Source organism: Triticum urartu, chromosome 2 (assembly GCF_003073215.2).
Source record: "Triticum urartu cultivar G1812 chromosome 2, Tu2.1, whole genome shotgun sequence".
Classification (NCBI taxonomy): domain Eukaryota; kingdom Viridiplantae; phylum Streptophyta; class Magnoliopsida; order Poales; family Poaceae; genus Triticum; species Triticum urartu.
Window position 1 is genome coordinate 739665357 of NC_053023.1, and position 19591 is coordinate 739684947.

At 43.6% G+C, this 19591-nt stretch overlaps 3 protein-coding genes across 3 annotated transcripts; all 3 read left to right on the plus strand.

Annotated features, from left to right (window-relative positions):
• Positions 1 to 3432: 3432 nt before the first annotated feature.
• On the plus strand, positions 3433 to 4449 carry LOC125540368 (glutathione S-transferase U19-like). Its single transcript, XM_048703982.1, has 2 exons — positions 3433 to 3845; positions 3928 to 4449. The coding sequence occupies exons 1-2, from the start codon at positions 3495 to 3497 to the stop codon at positions 4249 to 4251; spliced, it is 675 nt and encodes a 224-aa protein (XP_048559939.1). The 5' UTR covers positions 3433 to 3494; the 3' UTR covers positions 4252 to 4449.
• Positions 4450 to 7950: 3501 nt separating this feature from the next.
• On the plus strand, positions 7951 to 10536 carry LOC125540367 (glutathione S-transferase U19-like). Its single transcript, XM_048703981.1, has 3 exons — positions 7951 to 8407; positions 9493 to 9869; positions 10104 to 10536. Exons 1-3 carry the CDS (start codon positions 7978 to 7980, stop codon positions 10440 to 10442), a joined length of 1146 nt encoding a protein of 381 aa, XP_048559938.1. The 5' UTR covers positions 7951 to 7977; the 3' UTR covers positions 10443 to 10536.
• A 4940-nt stretch (positions 10537 to 15476) lies between these two features.
• Positions 15477 to 16551, plus strand: LOC125540371 (probable glutathione S-transferase). The gene is made up of 2 exons (XM_048703984.1): positions 15477 to 15842; positions 16100 to 16551. The coding sequence occupies exons 1-2, from the start codon at positions 15531 to 15533 to the stop codon at positions 16433 to 16435; spliced, it is 648 nt and encodes a 215-aa protein (XP_048559941.1). The 5' UTR covers positions 15477 to 15530; the 3' UTR covers positions 16436 to 16551.
• Positions 16552 to 19591: the final 3040 nt, after the last annotated feature.

A 19591-nucleotide genomic window follows, 5' to 3' on the forward strand; every position in this document is an offset into this window, starting at 1 on the left:
ATACACTGATGGCACTGTTGCATGGATTGCTGCTTCCTTGGCTCAAGCGCAGTCCGACCCTACTGCGGAACCTCGACACTATCAAGCAGCGATGAGTATTCCTCACTGGCGTGCTGCTATAGACCTTGAGATTCAGGCTCTTCGTCAGAATGGCACCTGGCAGCTGGTCTCTCCCTGTTCAGGTATCAACGTCATTGACTCCAAATGGGTCTTCAAGGTCAAACGACATGCAGATGGTTCTATTGAGCAGTACAAGGCTCGGCTGGTTGCTAAGGGCTTTAAGCAACAGTATGGTCTTGACTACGAGGATACCTTCAGTCCTGTTGTTAAGTCAACCACTATTCGACTGCTCCTGTCACTTGCTATCACACGAGGTTGGTCCCTTCATCAGTTGGATGTTCAGAATGCGTTCCTTCATGGTGTTCTTCAGGAGGAGGTCTACATGCGTCAGCCCCCTGGGTATGTTGACCCTGATCGTCCTCAGCATCTCTGTCGTCTGGTGAAAGCGCTCTATGGTCTCAAACAGGCTCCTCGTGCTTGGCATGCTCGACTGGGTTCTGCGCTTCATGCTCATGGGTTTGTGCCCTCCACTGCTGATACTTCACTGTTTATTCTTCAGCGACCGGAAGTCACCATGTACATTCCGGTCTATGTTGATGATATCATCCTTGTCAGCTCCTCTGTTGCGGCGACTGATCGTTTGGTTTTGGCTCTCAGTTCTGATTTTGCTGTCAAGGATCTGGGCAAACTTCATTACTTTCTTAGTCTGGAGGTCACGTATCCACATGATGGTCTTGCTCTTTCTCAGCAGAAGTACTCTCAGGATCTCCTGCGGCGTGCTGGCATGTTGGAGTGCAAAGCTGCTACTACTCCCATGTCCTCCACTGTGATTATTTCTGCTACTGATGGGACTCTCCTCTCTGCTGATGGTGCTACCGAGTACAGAAGCCTTGTTGGGGCTCTTTAGTACCTCACCATCACACGGCCTGATATTTCATATGCAGTTAACTGTGTTTGCCAGTATCTCCATGCTCCTCGAGAGCCTCACTTGACTGCCGTCAAACGTATTCTGCGTTACGTTCGCTCCACTGCCTCTTATGGACTTCATCTCCGACCGGCGCCTTCTAGTGTGCTCTCGGCCTTCAGTGATGCGGACTGGGCTGGTAACCTAGACGACAGGCGATCCACGGGGGGATATGCAGTATTCTTTGGTCCTAATCTGATCGCCTGGAGTGCTCGGAAACAGGCTACAGTTTCTCGGAGTAGCACTGAAGCTGAGTACAAGGCGGTTGCTGATGCCATTTGGATCCAGTCCCTTCTTCGAGAACTGAAGATCTCTCACAGTCAGCCTCCTGTCCTTTGGTGTGACAACATCGGTGCCACATACCTCTCATCGAATCCGGTATTTCATGCCCGAACGAAACACATCGAAGTTGATTATCATTTTGTGAGAGAACGTGTTGCACAGAAGTTCCTGCAGATCAAGTTCATCTCCTCCAAGGATCAACTTGCTGATATCTTCACCAAACCGTTGTCTCTTCCTTTGTTCATAGGCTGTAGACGCAATCTTAACTTACTGAGTACCTCAGGCCACAGTTAAGATTGAGGGAGAGTGTTAGACTGTATATTGTACCACAACTGTATTTGTACCTGTATTGTACCTCTTGATACCCTATATAAAGTGATAGGCCACGCACCAGATGCGTTGAGCCAGTTTCCACCAAATCACAAGTTAACAGGCGCACTCGTCACCACCATCGCCGGCCCGCTCGTCTCCGGCCACGCCGCTACCATGTCGTCGCTCGCCGGCCTCATCACCGTCCGGCTCACCCATGCGGCCGCGCCAACTTCCTGCTATGGAAGGCGCAGGTTGTCCCAAACCTCACTGGCGCCGGCCTGCTCGGCTACCTCGACGGCTCCGTCCCAGCGCCGCCGAAGACGATCACCGAGGGCACCGGCGATGCTGCGCGCTCCGTGCCCAACCCTGAGTACGAGCCATGGAGGAGGACCGACCAGGCCGTGCTCGACGCGCCCTTGTCCTCCATGACGGAGGAAGTGCTCGCCCAGATGACGCGAGCGACCTCTGCGGCGGCCGTTTGGACTGCCCTCGACGCTATGTTCGCTGCCCAGAATCGGGCCAGTGTGCGCCAACACCGTACGCAGCTGTCGCAAACGAAGAAGAAGGACATGTCGGCGGCAGAATTCTTCCACAAGATGACAGGCTATGCCGACGCACTTGCCACCATCGGCGAGGTACTGTCCGATGACGAGATCATCGGGCACATAATCGGTGGGCTGGGTCAGGAATATGACCCCCTCATGACTGCGCTCTCCATCTTCACAGGAGAAGTAAGCCTCTCCGATTTTTATGCCTACCTTCTCAGCTTCGAGGCGCGTCAGGAGCAGCATGCCGTGAACAGCGGCGACTTCTCTTCACCAGCCAACAACGTCGTGCGCCACGGCAATGGCTCCGGTTCCCGCGACGGCAACCGGAACAGCAATGGTGGCCATGGTGGCCATGGAAACAGGAGTGGTGGCAATGGTGGCCACTATGGTTCCAATGGCAACCATGGCAACAACGGTGGCCGTCATAACGGCGGCGGCGGCAGAAACCGTCGTCCTCGAAGGTGCCAAATATGCCGCGAGGAGGGGCACTACGCCACCGATTGTCGCGATCGCTACAATGACCGCAACGGCAACATGGCTACATACGGCCACTGCGACAACAATTGGTACCTCGATACCGGTGCCACTGACCACCTCACCAGCGACCTCGACCGCTTGACGGTGCACGAGCGCTATGGTGGAAAGGATCAAGTTCAAGTTGCAAATGGTGCAGGTTTGGAAATTTCTCATATTGGTCATACTAAACTTGCTGGCTCTAGTTGCAATTAAATTGAACACTCAAAGAAGCTGGGGAGTGGGCTGTTGGGACCTCCCAACATCTATCTTTACGGTTCTTCCTCCCGCATATTGGACATATATTCAACTACGCATGCGTTAGCTACTTGGAACTTGGAAGGTTCCCTCATCTCTTTCATAGGTTAAGTTAAAACGTACAGATATCGCTGTCACCTGATAGGGACCGACTTTCCACCTGTCGGGCATATACAACAACAGCGGTCTAATTAAGTGTTTTAATTATTGGTGTGTGTGTCAGCCAATGCAATGGAAAGCAGCTGGATCTCCTGTAAATCTCACATGTGCTGCCTTCTTGCATGGAAAACTTCCAAGTGAACAAGTATTAACCGGTGCGTGTCAATGAATATTAAGTACCCTTCCCTGATCGATGTTTACTTTTCTCTACTTGTTGAAACTATAGCGGGTCCAATGACATAGGCGTCAGCCATGATGCCATCGATCCAGTGGAGCTGGTTGGTTCCCCTATATATAAATCCCAGTTGTGTGCAATGCATGCTGCCTTGGCCAGAGTTCGACCCAATCCAAAGTTGCAATTCTTCCCACCTTGAAGAGAGGACAGGACAGGACAGGGCATGGAGAAAGCCATGGAGATGGAGGCCGGGCGGCAGAGCGAGGTGACGTGCGTGGACTTCTGGGCCAACGAGTTCGGCATGCGGGTGCGGATCGCGCTGCGCGAGCTAGGCGTGGCGTTCGAGTACGTGGAGGAGGACCTCCGCGTCCGCGAGAGGAGCGATCTGGTGCGGCGCATGAACCCTGTTCTCCGCATGGTACCCATCCTGATCCACCAAGGCCGTCCAGTCTGCGGCTCCGTCAACATCGTCGAGTACATCGACGAGGTCTGGGGCGAGGAAACCCGTTTGCTCCCCGCCAACCCAGTCGACAGGGCTGACGCTAGGTTCTGGGCTGACTTCGTTGACCACAAGGTATGCAAATTTTGTTGGTGTAAATTTTGTTTCGTCGATGCGTTAATTTATTTATATGTGATGATGACCTGAATGAAATTAGGTGTTCGGCGCCCAAGTAAGGTTTCTGGAGAGCAAGGGCGAGGAGAAAGATGAGTTGGTCGAGCAACTCAAACGCCTAGAGGAGGTACTCGGGGACAAGGGCTTCTTTTCTGGCCACGAATTCGGATTCTTAGACATCGTTACTATCCCATTTTCAAGCATGTTTCATGGGTACGAGCAGCTTGGACGTTTTCACCTTGACGTGGAGTGCCCCAAGCTCACGCAGTGGGCAAAGAGGTGCAAACAAAGGGAGAGTGTAAGAGCGGTTCTTCCGGATGACACAAAGATGTACGAATTACACAAGCAGTTGTACGGTATTGAGTAGCGAACCCGACTTCAGTAGCTGCGCACGGCTGAAATAATATGGTGCAAGCAAAGCTATCGTTGTCATACAGATACAGAGTTTGGCTCTGCGATGCATGCACTTGTGTAACATAACGTGAATAAGTTTTGGCAGACCAATAAGACACCGGCATATATACTTATTTTCAATGACATTAATATTAATATATACTTAACAGCTGTGAGAGTGACTCTTTCCTACTAGTAGAGGGTTGAGGCAAGGAGACCCCTTTCTCCTCTGCTTTTAAATCTTGTAGTGGATGTGTTGACTAGAATGCTTAATGAAGCTAGCTACATGTTTTGGATTGGTCAAAGGTCCATGTCATGATGTTTTGCCTGGGGGGTTGTTAGTCTACAATATGTGCAGACGGCACTATCTTATTTGTAGATAGTGATCCTAATCTGGCTGTTAACATGAAATAGGTCTTCACCTGCTTTGAGCAAGTGTCCGTGATGAAGATTAACTATGACCAAAGTGAGCTCATTCCATTGAATCTATCACCCCACGGAACTGTAGAGCTTGCTAATGTTTTTGGTTGCCCTATTGGGTCCTTTCCCATTAAATATCTAGGGATTGCTCTTCACTTTGACAAGTTGTCTAGGGAAGATTTACAGCCTTTATTAGATAAGATACTGAAGAGAATAGCTGGATGGAGGGGGAAAGTGCTTTCCTATAAGGGCAGGATCATTTTAATTAAATCCCATTTAGCAAGCATCCCCATCTACTTGCTCTCCTTTTCCAAGTTCCCCAAGTGGGCTATTGACCTTATTAATTCTCAAATGACTAACTGCTTGTGGAATGACTTGGGGCACAGGAAAATTCATCTAGCTAACTGGCAACTTGTGTGTATGAGACAAGAGTTTGGGGGTCTTGGGATCCCGAACCTGCATGATCTAAATATCTGTTTATTAGGGTCGTGGGTTAAAAGATACATTAATGGATAAGGGAAAACATGGAGGAATTTTGTAGATGCCAAATATATGTCTAACTCCCCAAACATTTTCTGTAGTGATTCTTTCGGGCCTCTAACTTCGGGAAGGGAGTTATTTGGGTAGCTAAAGCTGTCAAATTTGGGTCTAGATGGATGGTAGGACATGGTAAAAACATTAGGTTCTGGGAGGATCTATGGTTTGGATCATCCCCTTTAGCTATGCAATACCGGGATCTTTATTGCATCTGTAGAGACCAGTGCCACACTATCCAACAGATTTGGGATGATCAGACACATAAACTTTCTTTTAGAAGGAACTTTGATGATAATATGATGAATGCCTGGCTGGAGCTTACTGAGATAGCCAAGGGCATTTCCTTTACAGACTACTGATTGTCTATTGTGGCAATATGAAAACTCCGGGCAGTATTCATCTATTGCCCTGTATGCAATCATTAGTTTTAGAGGGGTGGTGCCTTTTTACATTTTTGCTGTTTGGAAACTGTTGATCCCACCCAGAATTCATGTCTTCTTGTGGCTCTTGTTCCACAACAAGCTCATCATGACTAGGGATAACCTCAAGAAGAAAAAAAAATCAGGAATCCTAAAGACCGTGTTTTCTGTTCTTGTAATGAGTCCATTCAACATATGTTTTTTGATTGCATAGTAGCAAAGCAAGTGTGGGGTAAAGTTAGTGAGTTCTTTGGTAGACCTTTAGGGAGCAATGTTGCTTCTATTGCTTCTCTTTGGGTTGCAGGAAAAAGTCTAGATGCTTTAAATACAATCTGTGCTGCTGTTCTCTGGGCCTTGTGGAAAAACAGGAACAATATTGTTTTTAATGGAGTTTCTTGGATATCTCTCAACCAGATCTGGTGTCTATTCATACCGCTGATTAGAAAATGGGGCCTGATCTACAAAGATCATATACTGGACAAGGTGGAGCAATTCTGCCAACATGTTCAACAAACGATACGTTTTCCTTTGTAGCTGGAGTGGGGGTGACCATGAACCCTGGCATTAATGCTGGAGGTCATCTCCCGGAAGTTGACCCTGGAGGTGGTGACGATGGTGATGCAGCATGCAAGAAGCACATTGGAGTGGTATCTGAGAGCCCTGTCTCAACCCTTGGAGCTGCATATTTGGCGTCGCCATTCATAGCTTGAATTTCCTTGTAATATTGGATGAAATCTCCAGGAGAATGTTTTTCGTTTTCGTAGTTTGGGTCCATTATTTTTAATCTTTCGCTAAAAAAACTTCGAGACCTGTACTGGACGAATAATGCTCTACTTACGGACGATTTTGCTACGGGACACTCCTACGGACGTACGTGGCATCAAGTTGTGGCTCGATGGAGGAACATGGGGACCAGCCGTTTGAATGTCCACTAATCACGTGATTTCACGACGGCGTCCGTAAGCGCAGTCTGTAGAAAAAGCACGTAAGTGTAGCATTGTCGGGTTTGGTCAAGCTTCTTTCTATCAAAGTGGAGCCAGGGAGCTCCCCCCGTTTTTCTATTTTTTAATATTAGTGCACATTTTTTAAATTATCACATATTTAGTTACTTTTTTCTCTTCCGCTCACATTTATCAATTCAAAAATAATATACTCCCTCCATTTCAGTACACAAGGCCACTTCATATTTTTATGTCTAACTTTGACCATTAATTTTACCAACAAAAAGTGAGTTATATACCACAAAAAGTATGTCATTGGATGCACATTTAAAAGAACTTTTTGATGATATATTTTTGATGACATGTAACCCATATTTTGTTGACCAAAATTATAAGTCCAAGTTGACACGAAAAATAAAGTGACCTTATATACAGAAATGGAGGGTGTATAATTGTAGTAGGCGTATTTTCTTGCTTCGACTAGCATCTAAAAGTCTTGACCATATTTTTCACATTATTGATGCGGTGTCATGCGATACTATGTCACACACTGTAGTGGAATATGTAAAATTGTACGCACAATATTTTCAGAAGGGAGTACAAGATAGAACAAGCTGTCATTGTCGAAATCAGCTAATCGAACAAGCCAGGGAGTTGGCTATTGGGACCTCCCGACATCTTTACGGTTCTTCCACCCGCACATTGAACATATTCAACGATGCATGTGTGTAGACTACTTAAAAGGTTCCCTCGTCTCTTTCATAGACTAATAAGTTAAAGCGGATATTATCTTTTAATTAGATCACCTGACAAGGATCAACTTTCCACCTGTCGAACATATATAACCATACCGGTCTAATCAAGTCTCTAATTCCTCCGTTTCCAAATATTTGAAGTTCTGTGCTTGCCAAATTTCTTTAAGTCAAGAATATACAACATATTGAACGGCGCATGCATTTGCTAATTGAAACTGTGAAGTTAACATTTTTTTTTGTTTTGTTTTTAGACCAAACAGATACTATCTACGTCTGTCGGGCTGGCATACACATGCCGGTGCTGCCTTCTTGCATGAACAACTTCCAAGGGAACAAGCACATAATGGTGCTGCACGGCACAAGTATTTCGAAGACTGCCCGCGCAGATCTGACCGGTGCATGTCAAAGAATATTAAGCGTTAGACTGGGTAACCTTCCCTGATCGATGTTTACTTTTCTCTGCTTGTTGAAACTATACTGGGTCCTTGATGTAGGTGTCAGCCATGATGCCGTCGATCGAACGGAGCTGGATCACCTATAAATCATCGGTGTCCGGTGCCTCTCATCTGCGCAAAAATTAAATTCGCGGGCGAAACTGAAGCTTGTCTGGAGAGCCTTCCCTGAGGCTATGCCCGTTTTTCCGCGATCTACCGCTATGGCCACGATCGGTGCGCGAGATGGCGTTAAATGGCTTAGCGGTCGGGGTCGTTCCAATTTCCCGGGAATGGCTCATTTCAGCGGGCCGAAGCAGGGGGCCAGACAAATCTCAACCCAAATTTGCTCCGATAGGCCAACTCGTCAAGGAAACCTAGCTTCGTTCTATCCCCATTTCCTTCTCCCCCTCCCAGTCCCATCCGAAAAGCTTGCGGCGGCTCGGCGGCTTGGCACAGCTGTGCTCGGCGGGCCGGCGGTTGTTTCGCTGCAAGCCGAAGGCAGCGACGGGCGAAGCGGCAAGACGGCGACCGGGGCTCCAGGCAGCAGGCTGCGACCCACAACAACGGGCCTCTGCACCACGATGTCGTCTCAGCCGGTTCCGACTCCCAGTCCATCAACAGCAGGTAAAGGCACGTTCCTCTCTGTCCGCTTACTGATTCAGTAACAATAGTACTGGACTCAACATTTTCCTGTATGGACAAAAGGTTATTGCTATCGGGGCCATGGTGGGTTTGAGGAGATATTGGGGTGACAGAAGCTATCTTCCGCCTTCTCTGACATCTTGATAGGGGATTACCGGAGACTGTCTTTATCTACGTTCACGGGAAGACCCTTAATTATCGTTGCCGAAACCTGAATGTGGGGAGCAACTGTGATGACTTATGTCATATGTGGCTGCTGCATGTATCCACGTATCTATACTTGGTTTCCCCCACTTGTAAAAAACATATAAAGTGGCTTAGAGATCTGGACCTAGAACTACGCATTAGCATATGTCACCATAGATGCATACTATTCCCTGAGAACGCCTTAGCGTTATTAATTTCAAAACCTCTATTATTCTGTTGCTCATTTTTACTTTAATCTTGCACTTTTATTTTAGTCACTTATTACTTGCTTTAATAAAAACTTCCGTATGCTAGTTGCATACTTGCTTGCTTCAGCTAGTGTCTAGAAGCTTGACCATAATTTCCAATTCCACCAAAATATTTCATCTCTAGGCATGTAATATCTGGCCTTTTGAACCTTCTAGTAGAACAACAATATTGATACAGTGTATTGGAATTAAAGACTCTTAGAAGAATAAAATTAAATTAAAAAAGTTCATGTGTACATACTAGTCGAGCAAGGAAAGTAACTCTGAAGAAGTTATGACTTCTAACCAAAAAAACATGACAAAACAAAATCCAAATCAATAGAAACTGTCGCTTGCTAAATAACAAAAGTGGTATTTCACCCGCAAAAAAAAGTGGTATTCATTTATCGCCCTGAGTCTAGAAGTCCCTAGGCTATAGAAGGTAGAAATGAGAATGTTAAGCAAGCTGTCATTGTCAAAATCATCAACTTTCCATCTGTCAGGCTGGCATACACATGCACTACAACGCCGGTCTAAGTGTCTAACTAGTGTGGCCGTCAGCCATGATGCCATCCATGGAAGGGAGCTGGCCGGATCTCCTATAAATCTCATATGTGCTGCCTTGTCTTGCAGGTAGAACACTTACCTCCATGGCCGACAACATGGTCTCCGGAGAGAGCGAGGTGGTGTGCGTCGACTTCTGGGCTAACCTGTTCGGCATGCGGGTTCTGATCACGCTGCGTGAGCTGGGCGTGTCGTTTGAGTACATCGAGGAGGACCTCCGCCTCCGCGAGAGGAGCGGCCTGGTGCTGCGCATGAACCCCGTGCACCGGATGGTGCCCATCCTCATCCACCGTGGTCGTCCCATCTGCAACTCCATCAACATCCTCGAGTACATCGACGAGGTCTGGGGTCACCTTCATGCCGAAGCAGGTGGAATACAGTTGCTCCCTGCCGACCCGCTGGAGAGGGCTTCCGCCCGGTTCTGGGCCGATTTTGTTGACCACAAGGTCTGCGACTAAACGCACGTCTTGCCTGACAACAATTTTGTCTTGTTTATTTCATGCTCGCTGCATTGGCTACAAATATTTACTTGATCATATACACCACTTCTTTCTTCCAGACAAATTCGTTTTGCTAATGCAATTTCTCAAACTTTGATGCACACACAAAATATCTGCGCTGAAATGAACTTGCTTGTTCAGTTTACTCATCCTTTTCTCTGATGAATTATTTTACCCCAGGTGTTCAACACGGAGATGAGGCTGTTCAAGAGCAAAGGTGATGATGAGAAAGAAGCAGCAAAGGGGGAGCTAATCCGCCAACTCAGGCAACTCGAGAGCGTGCTTGGAGACAAGAACTTCTTCTCCGGCGATGAGTTCGGATTTCTGGACATCGTCGTCATCCCGTTATCGAGCATGTTTCGAGCGTACGAACAAGAAGGAAAGTTTGATCTTGAGGTGGAGTGTCCCAAGCTGATGCGGTGGGAGAAGCGGTGCAAGGAGAGGGAGAGCGTCAAGAGTACTCTTCCAGATGAGGAGGAGGTGTACAGGATGCACAAGAAGTGGTACGGCATAGAGTGAAGTGAGCCATAGATTGTGCTCGAAACCTATCATGCTTGTAAACTTGAATAATACTCCATCTATTGTTGTGTGACATAAAAAAGCTAATACACTATGGGACGTGGGTTTTGGTTACCGAATGAGACAATTTTACCGAGGGGGACTGATAAATGTGGTTACCATGGTTACCGAGAAATATCAAGAAATACCGAGAATATTTCGAGCGAATTTTGTAGTTGAATTTTGAATTCAAATAAGTGAATGAATGAATATTCGAACCAGAGACCTCTCAAAATAGGAACTAGGTTGCTACCAACACACCAGGACCAACTCTCATGGCATTAATTAGATCCTACGTACTTTACAGTAAATCGAGTGTTTAAATTCAAAATTTTCAAAAAACTGGTATTTTTTGCTCAGTATGGCGATTTACCGAGGGGCACGGAAATACGCGGTAACCATGGGAAATCTTGAAATTTCGACCGGTAACCAAAACAGTGGGACGTGTCAGTGTACCTAACTACAGGTAAACAAACAAAATAATGGGAAACTTGTACACTTTTTATTAATCTATCATTGAACAAATAATATTAGATGATCCTTTTACATATGTACTCAATGCTCTGCTGGGGTGATTGATATGACTTGGACGAATGTGTGTTCTTGTTCACGGGGCATCGGAAAGCTCCCGATTCATTACGTCCGCGAGTCGAAGTCGCGGACAATTTACGAATAAGTTGCTTCAATGGTAGTCATGTTCAACTTTTAACCTTTTCTGAAAATAGCGCGGTGGGAGGGTGTCGTGTTTATTTTGTGATGTCCAAATCATTCTCATTTTTCCTTTTTGCAAAGAAGGATTCTCATTTTCCCATGTATTTCATATGTACTTGTATATAATAATCATGCCTAAAAACATGAAACCTCGTATAATATATGTCCGGTGCTTAATTGTTATAAAGATCTTCGATTGCTTCTGAAGTTAATAAAAGAAATTTACCCTTGTTGAGATGTAAGCCAAAAACAACTTCCACTCATTTATTTCCCCCACTCTAATACCTAATGTTTTAGAAATGCAACATACAAAGTCTCAAAAAAATGCAAATTTGACCCTCACTATTTTTGTATATGAATACATTGTAGCAAATTGGAAAAACAATTTGAACCCTGTTAGTGATATTATTTTCTATTGGCATGTCTCAATAATTAATGTAGACTGGATGGTTGCAGATAGATAAGTTTGACTGCATGCTTTCGATAGTTCACCTATTTATTAACAAAATTGGCATTAATTTTAGCTATTTTTGCTTGAAATCTATCAATGGTATCCACCACTATTGAGTTCATCCATTCTATGATCTTGCTCACATGTATTTGTTGTGCCAGGTAACGTGACTACGCAGGCCTGCACCACATTCTTCTGACATATTAGACAACCATCAATCTTAATATGTGTCTTCACCCACATAATATTTCCAATCTCATGAGAAGACCGAATTCTGTCCAACCGGTCCTCAACACTCATTAGCTTAATCGTCATACCACCACAATGATATGTTTTCTTAAATATTAATGGATTAGAAAGGTTGCCACTAGAGTGTGTTTTATTACATCACAGTGAAGACATCGGAGCTCATGAGCAATAGTATATTGTATACAGAAGTGACTCAAAAGAACCTTTTTCCTTCCAAACTAGGTGTGATCATTATTAATTCAAAATTGTCGCATATCCACATTAACAATGATGATAATCCAACCCCGTGCATGAATTTTTTTCTGACAAGAACCTCATTGTATTGATCACGCAGAGTTGAAGTGTCGGTTGAAAAAATGTTGGTGGGTCTATTGTACATGACATTATATTAGTATGTGACATTAATGTTTGGAGCATGTCTCTGTCGAGATATCATCTATACTAAGTTGGTAGGTTGGTCATATGTTATATCATCTTAGTACACACTATCAATGGATTTGAATCATCTCACGTTTGTTTCTATATGGCATGCCACAATAAGAAAGGACCAAGCAAAAAATCAGCGAACCAACCGGTGGTTGGACGATTAGGTGGACAGTGGTATCCCCAGCTCACTAGGTTTAAGTCCCGGTACTCGCATTTATTTCTGGATTCATTTTAGGATTTCCAGCGATGCGCGTTCAGTGAAAAGAGATGTTCCCGTTGACTATGAGGCGTTTTTGGTGACTCCATCAACCTTAAGATGATATGTCGGCTCAGTCTCTCGTATGTGCTCATATGGGTGGGTGTGTGCTTGTGTTCATAGGGATGAGTGTATGCGCGTATATATGAGCGTCTGCCTCTGTATTGTGTGAAAAAATGACCAAAAAATCATAATCGGTAAATAATTTGATGTCCATATATCGCGCTTGTTTAGAAGCCCCTAAACTATACAGGGTAGAGATGAGTTTTTAAGCAAGTTGTCATAATCCAAATTAGCTACTCCCTACGATCCAAATTAATTAACGCAACTTTAGTACAACTTTGTACTAAAACTGTACTAAAGTTGCGTCAATTAATTCGAATTGGAGAGAGTAGTTAACTAATCTCAATACAATTGGGAAAACTCAAACAAGCCAGGGAGTGGGTTGTTGGGACCTTCTGACATATTTACGGTTTGTCACATGCGTTTGGTACTTGGAAGGTTCCCTGATCTCTCTCAAGCATGAAGTTAAGCTTTCATTTCAAAAAAAAATTCCATGCATTGCACATACACATACATATATACCAAATAATTAGTGCCAATCTATGTGTCTCACTCGTGTGGCCGTCAACCATGATGCAATTGAAGGGGAGCTGGATCTGCTGTTAATCTCATCATTACTGTCTTCTTTAACGACTTCCAAGGGCACACTATGGGTTATATCCATGTCCGATAACACATGCCTTTGGCTGCTAGCAACTTACCAACTACTTCCTCTGTTCCACAATGTAGTGCTCCCACGCTTCCCAAGATCTAACTTTGATAATAAATTTAACAAACGAGACCGACTGCGCCGGGAGCAAAAATTATACCATTGAATTTGCTATTTCGATACGAATTCAGTGGTATAATTTTTGTTTCCGCTGCAATCGGTCTCGTTGGTTAAATTTATGATCAAACATAAATTTTTGGAAGCGCGGGCACACTACATTATGGAATGGAGGGAGTACTACTCTATCACATTTCAAAAACAATAATATTTACTACTCTACCAGAAATAATAAACACAAAAATTACTGGCACATGTTTGCTGACTTTATGTTAGGTGACTTAGGGCCACTAACATGTGGGCCAGATGGCTTTTGGCCCCACATATCAGTGACCCTAAGTCACCTGACTTTTGGCCCCACATATCAGTGGCCCCAAGTCACCTGGCGTTAAGGCGGGCGATCTCGGCTGAGAAATTACTTCATTAGCATACTTTTGTAAAAGTATTTTGGGAAGCGTAGAACCCTTCGTCTGAGCCGCACTGTATTATATCAAGGTGATGTCGTGGCTTACAAGATAGAAAATGATCGAGAGAAAGAGGAGATCGATCGTAACTTGTTACAAGAGAGATAGAACAGAAGAAGAGAAGAAGGTATAGAAAGGAGATTACAATTCAAACTACTTTCCTATCCCTATACAACTTGTCTAACAACTTGAACCAATAAAATACACATCTCGGTGAGGTTTCATGTACTTGCAAGTGCATACACATCCATACATAGGTAGTCCTGAAGTTTTTGGGCTATACTCTCTCTGTTTTAAATTATAATGTTTAAATATTTTGTAAAGTTTAGCCAAGTTAACAGAGAAATAGCAATCAACTGATAAATGATGCTTTCAATCAAATGAAAAAAAAAGTTAACAAAGAAATATCAAACTTGGTCAAACTTTAGGAAATGTGACTATCAAATAGAAATATACACACTATATTTGCTTCGAAGGGAGCACAAGGTAGGGCTGGGAATTTTAAGCAAATTAATTATCATTGTCAAAATTACTTCGTTAGCATACTTGAACCAATAAAATACACACCTCGGTGAGGTGTCATGTACTTGCAAGTGCATACACATCCATACATAGGTAGCCCTGAAGTTCTTGGGCTATACTCTCTCTGTTTCAAATTATAATGTTTAAAGATTTTGTAAAGTTTAGCCAAGTTAACAGAGAAATATCAAACTTGGTCAAACTTTACAAAATGTGACTATCGAATAGAAAAATACACACTATATTTGCTTCAAAGGGAGAACGAGGTAGGAATGGGAATTTTAAGCAAGTTGTCATTGTCGAAATCAGCTAATTAATTCTTAATTAAGAAATCCAGTTTGATTGCAACACTAACTAGGCTGGGAGTGGGCTGTTGGGACCTCCTGTACCTTTATGGTTCTTCGACCCCGACATATTAGACTTATTTAACGACGCATGCGTTTGCTACTTGGAAGGTTCCCCTCATCTCTCTCATATGTTAACTTTTTGTTCATTTAGACTTACTAAATGGATATCTTTTAGGTCACGTCATAGAGGCGAACTTTCCACATGTCGGGCAAACACATACATACACAACAATGCCGGTCTAATTAAGTGTCTAATTAGTGTCAGCGATGATGCAATGGATAGGAGTTGGATCTCCTGTAAATCTCATATGTGTTGCCTTCTTGCATGAGCAACTCCCAAAGCTAGGGAACAAGCACAGAAGGGTGCTGCCATGGCTGAGTTATTTACGTATTAAAATACTTCAAACTATACTTGTCCATTGAGGTAGGAGTCAGCAGGCATAATGCCATCGAACATCGATCGAGTGGAGCTGGATCACCTATAATTCCTAGGTGTTCTGCTGCCTCTGCGCAACAAGTTGCAAGGTTTAATTTCTTATACGAGTAGAGTCAGTGTGCTTGAACCAAGAAAATACACAGCTCGATGAAGTACCATGTACTGCTCTTTATGTAGTACTAAAACCCCTTCGATTCAGCCTAACCCATCTTTCGTCACTGCTGACCATGGTTAATTTAGAGTAAACTAAAACCCCTCTCTGGCATCGCCTATAAAAACCCTCTGAAACCTCAAACCTAGCACACCAAAATCAGCATCACCCACTAACCGAGCTGCCACATACACTTCCCTCCTACTAACAATGGCCGATGTGGTGCTTCTGGACTTCTGGGCGAGCCCATTCGGGCAGCGGTGCCGGATCGCGCTGGCAGAGAAGGGCGTTGCCTATGAGTACAGTGAGCAGAACCTTGAGCAGAAGAGCGAGCTGCTTCTGAGATCCAACCCCGTCCACAAGAAGATCCCCGTCCTGCTCCATGGCGGCAGGCCTGTCTGCGAATCTCTCGTCATCCTCACCTACATCGACGAGGCGTGGCCGGAGGTGGCGCCGCTCCTCCCACGGGACCCCTACGCCCGCGCGCAGGCCCGGTTCTGGGCTGACTACATCGACAACAAGGTATATACAATGGAACCTCGCTTTATTAAGACAGCAGAGAAGAGAACAAAACCATGCCGCTTCATTTATGTACCTCAAAGTTGAGTTCAATTTCTCTATACACCTAGTAACAAGCATTCTTGTAAAAGTTCATTTGATTTATGAACCATATATAGCTTCCATGAATCCAGCAAGTAAACTTAGCTTAACACATAGGTGCAGGACCTATTTTTCCGACGAAAGGATGCAAGACTAACATTCCAAATGTGAAATTGCAGATCGTTGACTGTCAGACCCGCCTGTTAACGATGAAGGGGGAGGCCTTGGAGCAGGCCAAGAAAGACATGATCGGGGCTCTCAAGACCCTGGAGGCCGACCTCGGTGATAAGGACTACTTCGGTGGCGAGGCGTTTGGCTTCGTGGATGTCGCGTTCGTGACCTTGACCCCCTGGTTTTACACCTACGAGAAGTACGGTGACTTCAGCGTCGAGGAACACTGCCCAAGGATCGTGGCCTGGGCCGCCCGGTGCAGGGAGCGTGAGAGCGTGGCCAAGGCACTTACTGATCCTGAGAAGGTGTATGAGATCGTCCAGGAGGAGTATGGTGCCAACTAAGCAGAGTACTAGGTTATCTATGTAGGCATGCATGTAATCTGGTTATATGCCCGCTGTGGCTTTATCTCCTAGGTGTGTGTTCCCTTTGTCACGCAACTTGGTCAAACTTTATGAAATGTACCTTTCGAAAGAAAGAAATACCCACACTATATTGAAAGAAAGGGGTATGAGGTAGAAATTAAAATTATAAGCAAATTTTCATTGTCAAAATCAGCTTATTAATTTTTAATTAATCGATCCAATTGGATTACAAAACTCGGACATGCCAATGAGTGGACAACCCGTAAGTTGGGACCTCCGGGCCTTTATGGTTCTTCGACCCCAATATATTGGACATATTTAACGACACATGTGTTGTCCACTTGGAAGGTTCCCATCATCTCTCTTATATGTTAAGTTAACTTTTTTCCGTTTAGACTAATAAATTGTTATCTCTTATACAAACAATTAAACTTCTAAGTGAAACAAAGACATGACAAAAGAATGCCAAATCAGATAATGAGTGCTTGACAAATAAGAAAAATGAGATTCATATATCGGGCAGTCCGGAAGTTCTCAAGATATATATTTTTTTTCATCAAAATTCAAGCTTTATAAAGTCTAACAAGTTTTTAGAGAAAAGAATCAAATCTACAATACCAAATAAGTATAACCATTAGATACATTGTGAAACATATCTTAGATTATATTATATATATTTTATATTATCATTATTGACATTTTTCTGTATAAACTTGGTCAAACTTTATGAAACATGAAATTTTAAAAAACATGTGCTATATTTATGACGAAGGGAGTACGATGTAGAAATGAGAACTTTTAAGCAAGTTGTCATTGTCAAAATCAGCTAATACGTTATTAGTTAATCAATCCAATTGGATTACAACACTAAAAAAGCCAGGGAGTGGGCTGTTGGGACCTCCCGCACCTTTATGGTTCTTCTACCCCGACATATTGGATGTATCTTCTATATATATATATATATAAATAGCTAGCCCCCACTAACACGTTTCTCTCAAGCATGCCACCTCATTATTGAGCATGCATGGGAAAAGGCCCACCTCAACATGCAACTATAATAAAAAGCCACCTAAACATGCAAACATGCGTGCATGGATAATTCCATTTTATCATGCTAGTTACATTTAATTCTTATATTTGTTCAAACTATTATTTCAAATATTCATGTTCCATATAACCAAAACCTCACTGAAATGCAAAACATTCCCAACATCTAGTTTATTTAACAACACATGCCTTTGCTACTTGGATGGTTCCCCTAATCTCTCTGACTAGGTAACCTTTTGTTTTGTTTAGACTAACTACATGTATATCTTTTAGGAAAGGCCAACATTCCACCTGTCGAGCATACAGATACATACCCAACAATGCCGTTCTAATTAAGTGTCTAATTAGTGTCAGCGATGATGCAACGGATAGGAGCTGGATCTCCTGTAAATCTCATATGTGCTGCCTTCTTGCATGGGCAACTCCCAAAGCTAGGGAACAAGCACAGAAGGGTACTGTAATGGCTGAGTTATTTACGTATAAGAATACTGTAAACTATACTTGCGAGGTTTAATTTCTTCTGCTAGTAGAGTTAGTGTAGAACGCAAAAAAATAAAATTAGTTAGTGTAGTTAAACGAACAAAATACACAGCTCAATGAAGTGTTATCGACTTCCAAGTTCATACATTGTAGTACTAAAACCCCTCTCACAAAAACAGGGTATTAAAAGTCCATCAATTCAGCTCAACCCATCGCTCGTCCTTGCTGACCGCAGTTAATTAGGAGTAAACTAAACCAATCCAGGCCAAGAAAGACTTTATCGGGGTGCTCAAGACCCTAGAGGCGAAGTTCCATGCCACACCACGATGAGGAGCTAAGCTTCCCGTCAATGAGGAGGCTGGCACCATGACATATGCCACGCCAATGGTGCCCGCTCTTACGCCAACGGACACAAAGCATAAATGGCCATGGAGTTGTCCCACGTCGCCGTGTATGTCGCTTGCATCAAGGCCGCTGCCCATGTTGAAGCAAAAGCAGCATCACAAGATACGCCATGTTGCCTCTGTCAAAGCCAAAGACGTTTTGTATGTAGTTTAGTTTAACTATCTAATGCCATGTACTTCAATTAGTTTAACTGTCTAAATGTTGCATGTCGACAATTTTTCTTTAAATTCTGCCTTATGTATATGTGAATGCGTTTAAATTTAAAACTCAAAAATTGTAATTACTTATTTTCAATACTGTGTATGTTTACACACAAATAAGAAACGAGGGAGGAAAAATTATAAAAGCAATGTACATTCCAAATCTACTGAAATTGTTTGAAATTTTAAAATTCATGAGGTTATATCACGACTCAGTGCATTTTTCATATTTTGGAACAGCTAAAGACCCATAGTGGAATAAAATAAATAAACAGTCCATATTGTCCACAAATATACATGTACTCTCTCTGTAAACTAATATAAGAACATTTAAATCACTACTTTAGTATTCTATACGCTCTTATATTAGTTTACAGAGGGAGTACTTGTATAAATACATTATAAGTACAAAACATGAAGACATATGAAGCTGCATCTATGATCTGTGCCTGTAGACATTCTAGAAGTCCTTATCTCAAGGCGTAGGAGGTAGAAAGGGAGGACCGGATTTGGGATACAAACACGAAAGAGTCAAGGATCATGTGGATTAAGGACACCGCCTTCCTTAATCGTAGCTGACTTGGAGTTCAAGTCAGTTCGACCTGACTAAGAGGACAAGCTATGTTGCATATATAAGGACCCGAAGCCCCTTGGTGAAATACATGACTCTGACATTCTGCGAGCACATATGATTCTGAATACACACATCAATATTGAGGGTTCAAAACATTCTACATTGACAATCACGCTGAGAGAGCAAAAACGATTTTGAGAGTTTACACCGCTAGGGTATAGCTTTGTAAGCTCTTTTGAAGATGATAATTAAGATTATCGATAAATGGAGAAGTAGGGTTGTTACCCACCTCGGGGGGTTGAACCTGGGTAATTCTGGTGTCCATGTCTAACTCATTCCATCGAGATCCATTGGCAAGATCCTCATGTCGCCCTCAATATATGATCTCCTCTATATGTATACTCTCATATACGTGGTACATGGATTTTG

Excerpts from the sequence above, each read along its gene's own strand:
- LOC125540368 (XM_048703982.1), top strand. The coding sequence starts at position 3,495 with ATGGAGAAAGCCATGGAGATGGAGGCCGGGCGGCAGAGCGAGGTGACG. Across the intron at positions 3,846-3,927 it reads CTGACTTCGTTGACCACAAG|GTGTTCGGCGCCCAAGTAAG; the intron begins GTATGCAAATTT and ends GAATGAAATTAG.
- LOC125540367 (XM_048703981.1), top strand. The coding sequence starts at position 7,978 with ATGCCCGTTTTTCCGCGATCTACCGCTATGGCCACGATCGGTGCGCGA. Across the intron at positions 8,408-9,492 it reads TCCCAGTCCATCAACAGCAG|GTAGAACACTTACCTCCATG; the intron begins GTAAAGGCACGT and ends CTTGTCTTGCAG. Across the intron at positions 9,870-10,103 it reads CCGATTTTGTTGACCACAAG|GTGTTCAACACGGAGATGAG; the intron begins GTCTGCGACTAA and ends ATTTTACCCCAG.
- LOC125540371 (XM_048703984.1), top strand. The coding sequence starts at position 15,531 with ATGGCCGATGTGGTGCTTCTGGACTTCTGGGCGAGCCCATTCGGGCAG. Across the intron at positions 15,843-16,099 it reads CTGACTACATCGACAACAAG|ATCGTTGACTGTCAGACCCG; the intron begins GTATATACAATG and ends GTGAAATTGCAG.